Source organism: Ammospiza nelsoni, chromosome 1 (assembly GCF_027579445.1).
Source record: "Ammospiza nelsoni isolate bAmmNel1 chromosome 1, bAmmNel1.pri, whole genome shotgun sequence".
Lineage (NCBI taxonomy): Eukaryota > Metazoa > Chordata > Aves > Passeriformes > Passerellidae > Ammospiza > Ammospiza nelsoni.
The window spans coordinates 43,123,293-43,132,662 of NC_080633.1; the positions used below are offsets into that span (position 1 = coordinate 43,123,293).

General features: G+C 51.3%; 1 protein-coding gene across 1 annotated transcript; it reads right to left on the bottom strand.

The window, feature by feature from the left end:
* Positions 1–3,232: 3,232 nt before the first annotated feature.
* On the bottom strand, positions 3,233–8,707 carry GASK1A (golgi associated kinase 1A). The gene is made up of 4 exons (XM_059493518.1): positions 7,898–8,707; positions 4,358–4,480; positions 3,977–4,080; positions 3,233–3,443 (listed from the first exon to the last, which is right to left on the bottom strand). The coding sequence occupies exons 1-4, from the start codon at positions 8,705–8,707 to the stop codon at positions 3,233–3,235; spliced, it is 1,248 nt and encodes a 415-aa protein (XP_059349501.1).
* Positions 8,708–9,370: the final 663 nt, after the last annotated feature.

Sequence of the window (9,370 nt, forward strand, 5' to 3'; positions counted from 1 at the left end):
CCACATGGGGCTCAGAAAAGACTACTTAGTGTCCAGCTCAAGAAGTGGCCCTTAAGTGCAGCAAATGGCATTTCGTTTATGGAGGGTGAGGCCAGCAAAGCACTGGATCAGGCTGCTGGGGGTGCCAGGGATCACCAGCTTTGGGGCTGAAGATCGGGCTGCACAGGAGCAGTGACACAGTGGGTGTTTGCACATGAGAGTGAGTGTGCTCGGCGGGCTGGAGCCAATCTGGCCCTGCCTTCCCAGCCCCAGCCCTGTTTCCTGCCAGCTGAAAGGCTGTGCACAGCAGAGAGCTGTGAAACAGGCTCGTGTGGCTCGGATCACTGTGGGATGAAGCAGTTCCCTCCCACTGGAGCTCTGTGGAGGTGCATGCCCATGCTCCCAAATGCTGTTCCAAGCACATTCCTAGGTGTCAAGGGTGAGCAGAAGGGTGCTGCAGGGATACTCCCTGTCAAGGAGCTCTTGTCTCTCCACTGGTTTTTCCCTTGCTTAGCTGCTGCTGCCTTCTTAAAGACAAAGCCAACCTGCAGCCAGCTTGGACCAACGTTTTTTGTGACCGCATCCCAACACGATCTGTGATGGCATGCAGTAAAATTTGGTAAAACAGCATCCCTGTTCAGATGAAATCTAGTTTGTCAAGCATGGCCCCACAGGAATATTTCCAACTATAAAGTAGTTACAACCATAACAGTAAGTTTGTCATAGGAAATGCAACACACTGATAGCTGGAGCAAACAGAACCCAACACGACAGGGTAAAGGCTGGCACAAGCAGGGCACAGGATCCCTCTGAACAGCCATGACTGCAGTTCAGAGCCTGTGCTGGTTACATAGGCAAGCCCATGGAAAAATGGACTAATTAAAGAAGATTAATGATCAGTCTCAGCAAGATCTTGGCTTTTGCTTCTCTCATTTATCCATACATGGCTCTTTGTTAAATCACAAGGGATTTTTATTCACATGTATAACTGCTTACAGATGTTCTCACATGTGTTTAGCTAGCAAACTCACATTACAACTAAAGAAATGCAAAAAAACCCCAGTACTTTGTGCAATGTTAAGGTAGAGCAGATGCAACCAGAGGCAAGGCAAAAGCTGCTGGTCCAGCTCAGCAATGTCCACAGCTTTGGCCACTGCACAGAGCCCCACCTGTCTCTTGATTCTTGCTGAGAACTTGGTTTACATGGGATGAAAACCTCTCCTTTGATGAAATTTCTCACTTCAATGAGATAAAGCAAGACTCTGATGAATGCTGTACATCATAACTAATGCTCTTGTTACCTCACATTTTTTCCCAGCATATTTTTTGATTTAATTTTGTTACATTTAGAATCCTTTATTCCTATACAGCCATGCCTGGGTATGGCTTTTCATAGGACCCAGGATGAGTTATTTTGCTCTCTTTCAAGCTCACAAGCTAAGCTCACCTCCCAGTAATAAATCCTCATGATTCAGGCTTTAGCAGGGTTTCCATGACTGTCATCCATCTCATGGCACAGCAAATAGGGTGATAATTCACGGGGTGGAGAGAGTGCTGAGGGAAAGGCCCTCCCTGGCTAATTGGAGGGCAGGACTCCAGGAACAAGCTGATGGCACTTTGGATGCTGCTGTGCCTGTGATGCTGAGTGCTGATGCTTCCTGAGAGCACTTGTGCTTGCTTGTTGATTCACGTCACCCATGTCTCGCTTCACCCTCTCTTCAGCAAGAGGGAAAAGGGGAAAAAAGGCAATTGCCTGTGCTCATCAGCATGAGTGTTAAAGCAAACTCTAAAACTGACATAGTGCTGAGAAGGATGGAGCAGGGAAGGTATCCACAGCCAGCTTTTCCTCTCCCACTGCATGGTGGCCATGTTCTCCAAAGCTATTGCAATGGGGCAGCTGTACCATGGTGCAGCTGGGTGCCTATTCCAGTCTCACTGAGACTTGCCAAAGGACAAGTGAATTGGGAGTGCCTGAAGCAATGGATGCTCTGCTTGTTACACTGGAGAAATGGAGGCCTTTAAAAAGCCTTCAGGTGGCAAACCATAAACCCACAGGCCAGGAACTGACTGCATGCCTCAGCTGGGAAACACACTGTGGGGAATGGTGGAGCCCATCCCTGCATCTCTTTTCCTCCTGTTCATTTTGTTTTGAATTATCTCTCAGCCCTGACACTTGAGGACCTGCCTAGCTGGGATGCTGCCGTGCTTCATCAGAATGGGATGCTGGGAAAGAGCCTGAGGGGTGACAGGAACAGGATGGGCTCTGCCAGAGGTGCCAGCACGCTCAGAAACCATTTTGCACTTGACTGCCTCGTGCTAAAATAGCTTGGCATTTTTGTTAAAACATATTTCTGCAAGCCTGGGGAAGAGTTACATGCAGTCGTGCCCAGGAGAGCAGCCAGGAGTGCTTTTCAGAAGTGGGGTAGTTTTGCCTTTAATCCCCTGACAGGGAAGGCAAAGAGTAAAGGAGAGATTTAAATCTTCAAATCCAACACTGAGAGCATTGGCAGGAGCCCAGGCCCACCAGGGCACGTGCATGGACCGTGGCACATGGCACACAGCATGTGGCTCTCACTGGGGATGGTACCATGGGCTGTGTGAGGGCAGCTGCTGCCCAGTGCTGCTGAGCTTCAAGGTCCTGCCTAATCTCAGCTCCAGGCAGTGGCTCACAGTTTCCCAGGCACATCATACCTCTTGTGCAGGAGAAAAGGCAGAGCTCAGCTCTTGTGTCTTGTCTTTGTTTAATCCACTTAGAAAGCTCCCCTCTGCTTTCCTCCTGCCTCTCTGTCCAGGATGTTTTGGAAATAGCGAAGGCATCATCAAAAAGCCATGGAAAGGCTGCCAGTGACTTCCTCCACAGCTTCTTTAACTCTTTCCAGGGTCCCTGTCAGCTGTTCAACTGTCCAAGACTCCCATTTTCACAGCTGCTGTTTGTGTGTTTCTTTGTGTGTGAGTAAAGGCACCCAAAAAACCCCATGGATGTGCCCTTCCTTTGAAAATCCATGCTGAGACCATAACTTGATGACTGTTGCCTTTCTCAAGTTGTGGCTTGTCTTAAGAGGCATCTCCTCCACATCTTTCCTACTCCCTGTAGTTCCATCTGCTTCTCCAGGTCATCCTATAAGGTGAGGGGAAACACCTTGTGAAGAGCCAAGCACCAGTGTGAAGCCTCATAACGTCCATGCCGAGGGCATGAGGGACATCCATGGCTGCTGGGATGTACAGGGACACCATGAGCCAGCCGGGGGGCGGCTCAGCGCGGCGAGTCCTCGAACACCGTCAGGTTGTGCTCCTGGATGTGACGCAGCAGGATCTGTGCTCGCCTGTCAATGGTGTGGAGCAGGGGTCTGAGCCCCTCGGCGCCCCCCTGGCTCTCCCAGAGCTCCCGGTCCAGGCGCAGGGACTGCAGCAGCAGGCTCTGCAACCTGCCCGACCGCAGCCTGGCCACCGCCGCCGCTGGGAAGCTGCAGGGAGGAGCAGAGACAGGGAGGGAAGGGGTTATCCAGGGAAGGCTGAGCAGCGGGGCACTGGAGTAATGATGCTTCAAGAGGAAATGCTTACACAGGATGAGGACCTTTCTGCTTAAAACTGGTGAGCATGCAGGATAGCTCCATCAGACACAGACCCAAACAAATTCCAAATCAAGAGGCCTCCAGCATGCCAAAATGCCTCATGGGCAATGGCGCAAGAAATGCTGAAATACCTGATTATTCATTATTTTTGTGCAGCTGCCAATTATAGAGGGGAAATAGGCTTTGGAGCCTGCCATCAGCCATCCAGAGCAGAATAAAGAGTTAGTTTCAGGGCAGGGGCACGTGGGATGTTTTTGAGAGCCCAGGCACCCACCCTGTTCTGGGGACATCCAGAACATCCATCCCCATTCAGAGGGATGCCCCGTTAGGGAGGCCAGAAGCAGCAAGAAGGTGAGCACACACAGGGCTGCTGGACATCCCCTGTGTGCCAGCTCAGCCCTTGCTCAGCTCGTGCACATTCCTACCTGCCTATGCCTTGCAGGAGCCTGAAGTTGAGCTTCTCCTCAGGGTGCTGCGGCCTGCCCGCGTTGTCGATGAACACCAGGCGGGATGGCGCGCTCCTCTGGACCTGCCAGCAGGATGGCAAGGAGTTCACCCAGTGCAGAGTCACCAGTGTGAGGGTTTAGGCTGCTTTTTAATGCAGTAAGAAAGCCTGAGAGTATTTGGGGGAATGCAAATGCCAATGTCTATGTTGCTCCGTACCTCTGCATACCTCCCAACAGGGACTCAGCATCACCATGGGACCTACACTCCCTTTGCTACCACCTCAGCCCTGCAAGTGCCTCCCAGACACCTCCCTAGAGGTGTTAGCCCCAGAGCAGCCCTTGGACAGCAGGGAGACATACCAGGATGTGGACCAGGACCAGCTCTGCTGGATTCCGGCACTTCTCATGGAGCATCTCCTCCACGCAGGGCTCAGAGGGATCAGGCTGAAAGCCACAGCAGTAGCGGTCCAGGCGGTCATGGACCTGCAGGAGACATTGGGGGACCTTAACAGGGACATGTGCCTGGGATGGAGAGGTCCTGTTGTGAGCTGTTCTTGTAGAGAGGAAAATGAAACATTTCTAGGGATCCTTAGGAGACGTGCAATGCAAAAGCTGCACACAGTGGTGAGTGAGAGGAGTAGAAGCACACATGCAAAACCCCTTTGGCATGAAGAAGGGGATGACAAAAGTGATGGTGACAGGCTTTTCTGATGGAGCGCAGACACCTGCTACCTCCACATTCTGTACTGCACAGACTGAAGGGGTTGTGCTTCCAGCTGAAATGAAGACACACATGATGATGAATGAATAAAAAAAACAACAAAGCACCCAAGGAAACCTAGAGTCTGAGACCTCAAAAATAATTTATTTTTCCCAGTACTGGTGCTCTGTATGAAGGTTTCATCTGGTTCCTGTCACATATGCAACCTTTCATCCATCCCTACGGTAACCTGAGCAGCTCTCAATGGCAAGATGAATGGAAAAGTATTGGCAAGGGAAAAAGCAGTCTGTGAATATGCAGAGCATACCTGACATTTAAGTTGGGCCACAGTGACTTGTTTCAGCTACATTTGTGTTTAATCATTTGCAGGTGCTGCTAAGGCTTCATGTTGTCCAGGCTGTCAAACCTCCTGCTTCGCATCCCAGTTCCCTGCAGAAACCGTGGAGCTGCTTGACAAATTCCAATGTTTAACCACACCCTTGGAGGAATGAAGGGCTTTTAAAAGACATAAGTCTCTGCCAGACCTGGCCTCAGTATTTATGGAGCTTCCTCAGCTTTGTCAGAAGCAGCTGGTACATCCTCTGTGGTGATTTGTGGGGCAGACAGGACCTTGGCTGTCAACAGACCTCCCCATAGCTGTGTGTTGACATGACCCTGTAGGGGAGCTGCCTCACCTCCTCCTGATCTCAAGGCCTGTTTACAAAAAACCCCCATGTATATATATGAAATATATGAAATATATATGAAATATATGAAAATATGTATAAAGTAGAAAATAAATCTATTTTCTGGTTGCAGCATGAAAATGCCCGACTCACTGATTTGCTCGGCATTGCTGGTGCCAGCCCAGGAGGCAGGGCTCGGGGTGCAGAGAGGCTCCTGGAGCCATGGGGAGGGCTGCAGCAGGTCTCAGGTGATCCAGAAGGGATCTGCAGGTGACAACGAGACAGAAGCCACAGAGGCTGCCTATTCCCTTTGCCCTGGTAATTAGCACAAGTTACCAGTTACAGGCTGTGCTTTGCCACAGAGCTCAGTCTGAACCCAAACGCTGACCAAGCACTGGAGAAGACGCTGCAGGGAAACACAAATTTGATCTCCGTGGCCATTCCATTCATAATTCTTTGAGAAGAAGGATTAGTCCCACACTGGAGCCTCTTAAACCTCTCTGTTTTCTGAGGTTTAATGAGGAACTCAGGTCAGTATTCCTCCATTGGGAGACACTCCAGTGAAAAAGTGCTCAAGCCTCTTGTCACAAAACACATGGAAACAGAAGAAATATCACATTTCCTCCTCGCATCTCCTCAGTCTGCCTGCTAGAGAGCTCAGCATGCCAGCTTCTCTCACCTGCTATGTTGTTTTGCAGGCTGCACAGAAGGTGAAGACAACCAGAGAGAACTTAGACATTAAACAGGCTCAGCACTCCCCTCACCCACCCACGAGCACCTATGAAACCAGGGTGGGTGGGTGCTGAACCCACAGGAGTCCAAGGTGGAGCCAGATCAAGTGTCCAAGTGGAGCCCCAGGAGAGGGATCAGATGGCTGTGGAGATGCTGAGAGTGCCCTGACATGCTGACAAGCCCTCCCTCCCCTGCCCTCCCCTAATTTTCTGGTATTAATTTCCTCTTTCCGAAGGCTAAACAGCTCGAATTCTTGGGAATTTTGGTATTATTGCTAGTACACAAATACAGGAGCCACACCTTCCCCCATCCAAGCTCAAACATTACCAGAAGCTCACCTTCAGCCCCTCTTATGCCCATCCTAGGGCATCCCCTTGCATCTGATAGGTTTTTCCAGTTATAATTCAGCCTGGGATGGCTTCTCCTAGGGAAAATTTTATTGCTCTCCACTTGGCTGGGAAGTGGGTGTCCCAGGGCAGGGATGTGGCTGCAGAGTTGATTTGGTTTTGGCCATCTTTAAGTGCAGGACAAAGCCATCAGCAGCTGCCCCTTTTCCACCAGGCCTGGCATTTTGACCCCACTAAAACTTTGCACAAAATGGGCGGTTCCCTTATGGCAAATACCAAGAGAAATTAACATAGAAGAAGCCAAAATTTAAGAGAAATCGAAGAAAACTACCAAGATTTCAACGCCAATGTACAACAGGACTCAAAACTCACCCAACTTCTCCTTCCCCAGCAAGGGTGGGAGTTGCTAATGCCATTTCTGAAAGATGCTACTCCACTTCTATAATATCCTCTTTACCTTTATGTGACTTGTTCTGCATGGGAGGATTCCTTTAGAATTATTGAGGAGAACCTGTAGACTGCCCTTGAATTTATCATTGCACTGCTTCAGCCCTTGAGGAGGAACCCTCCTTAGAACTAGATAATTTCTCCTGCAGTCTCAGCCTTTCCACTGCACTCAGCGGTATTTTGGAAGGGAAGAGGGTTGGTTAATCTTCTCATTTCTCTGGTTGTTTCAGCTGAAATATTTTCAAGCCCAGCCAGAACAGCTCCACCTCTGCCAGCATAGATGTAAAAAAAGAGAGAGTAAGAAAAACATATTTTAGTAGTTTGAGGGTTTTTTCTTTCTTCCCTTTTTTATTTGCATTAATACTTGTCCTTTCAGGCAGTTTTCTCTTGTTTGATAAACAGCCCCCAGGTGTCAAAACAGGCTTTCTTTTTCTCCACAGAAATCACTTTTGCCTCCTCACAGCTGCCCTCCAAGACCTGATAACTCTCTGGGATATTGTTGTAATCCCTCGTAGCGGCAGGGTATGATTTTCCAGACAGAAGATTAAGTGCTATTAATGCCGAGGAGGAGGAAGGCAGTGCTGTCCAAGGCATGGCTCCTTATTTCCAATGCCAGCAGCACATCCCTGAGTTTGGATGTGATGGGGCTGGTGACAGACGTGCAGCTCATCCCTAGGGATGCCCTAGGGATGTCTCTAGGCATGTTCCAAGCCTCTGTCAGCACAAAATGAATAGCAGAAAGTTCACCCACACAAGGACAGACTCACCACAACCTTCCTGGAAAGTGCCAAACTTGGGCCATACTCAGGCCAAAGTGCTTCTGCACAAAGTTCTGCTGCTCCCCAAGAGTGAAAATACATCCCAAGAAACCACACCTGATGTGACCCCACAGAGCAGGAGACCATGGTCAGACAACAGAGGTGCAGCTGCAGGGGAACCCGGCTGCCACAGCTGATGGGACAGGTGGCCTCAACCACCACAGCCCTACCTGGAGAAGAAAGTCAAAGAGGGCCAGGCGGCTCCACTCGCTGCGTGGGATACTGGAGCAGGGAATGTCCCTGTCCACCGGCATCGGTCTGTGGGGCTGCAGCATCTCCTGGTACTGCAGCCATCCCAGGGCACAGGAGTTCTGGTCATTGTTGGCATCCTGCAGGTGCTGCAGGTCAGGAGCCCACCAGATGATGGGCCGCAGGGCGCCGTCGGTGTAGCTGTAGGGCAGGAGGCGGCTGCTGAAGCGCCGGGCCACGGCGGGCAGGCTGCGGTTCAGCCCCAGCACCCTGTCCAGGTGGAAGGCCAGCACCTCGTACAGGTCCCCGGGGCGCTTGATGAGCCCACAGCGCCCATCCTGGCAGTCTCCTTCCGGGCTGGCTGGCGAGACATCCCCCTCGGCATCTCCCTTGGCATCATCCCCCGCGGCACGCAGCCTCACTCGCATGATTTGCCCGTGGGCAGGAACGCGGGATTTGGAGACCACCTGCCCGCTGGACAGCAGCCACATCTTCTGGAGGTCGTCGGCAGAGAGCCAAGGGGGAATGTGGGGAATGTCCCTCTCCAGCCCCCGCAGCCTCCTGCCCCTGCCGGGGGCCTGCTCCTGCTGCGGGCGAGTGCGGGGCACGGGGAGCCCTCTTCTGTGGGCCTGTCCTGCAGACATGGGGGCGGCCGCCTCCCTCGGGGGCGCAGGGGGGGCCGAGGCCGGCAGCGGGAGCAGGGAGTGCTCCGGGGCCGGGGGCAGGTGCGTGAGAGCCAGCAGGGCCAGGGCCAGCAGCGCCCCGACAGCTGCCGGGGCCGGGGGCTTCATCGCCGTCCTTCGCCAGGGTCGCTGGGCCTGCGGGGACACAAAGGGGACAGAATGATGCTGGAGAGTCACTGCAGGCTGAGCCCTCAGCAGGGCTTGCTCTAGGGAAGCAGCCGCTCTGCTTGTGTGGTTCCTGCAAGAGGTATTCCACTGTGCAGCAGGGTTATGGCTGGTGCTGTGATTTGTGCCAGAAATTAGCTGCAGTCCCTTCAGAAGCAAATCAGAGCAAGGGCTCACTCCTCACCCAGAGGTTGCCATATCTGCAGCTCTGAGGTACAGGATGACCTAAAGGGCAATGAATTTTTCATGGTCAAATATTTCACTTTAAAGAATCAAGAAATTAAAAGAAAGAAGAAAAAAAAAAAAAAAAAAAAGAAAACCAAAAAGACCAGACTAGAGCAAATTCCTGTCTAGATGTGAACATTTTCCAGTTCCTAAGAGGTTTTATTTTTCAGACCTTACTCTGGGCACTGATTCCTATTCTGGTTGCACACTGAACCCATAACTTGGATATCTCAATGTGTGCTGAGACAAGTCCTCTGGAGCTCTGCCCATCACTGTATCTGGCAAAAGCAAGGCAGCTCCAAGTGTCAGTCAGGACCTGTGACTGGCTTTGTTTTAAACAAAAGGGTGCAAACTCCTGGAGGAGTTTGGAACATCCCTCCA

What these genes read in the sequence shown, in the direction of transcription:
- GASK1A (XM_059493518.1), bottom strand. Translation starts at nt 8,707, where the DNA reads ATGAAGCCCCCGGCCCCGGCAGCTGTCGGGGCGCTGCTGGCCCTGGCC. An exon ending in TCTTTGACTTTCTTCTCCAG is followed by an intron (nt 4,481 to 7,897) that starts GTAGGGCTGTGG and finishes TGTCTCCTGCAG; the next exon opens with GTCCATGACCGCCTGGACCG. An exon ending in TGGTCCTGGTCCACATCCTG is followed by an intron (nt 4,081 to 4,357) that starts GTATGTCTCCCT and finishes TCCTGCTGGCAG; the next exon opens with GTCCAGAGGAGCGCGCCATC.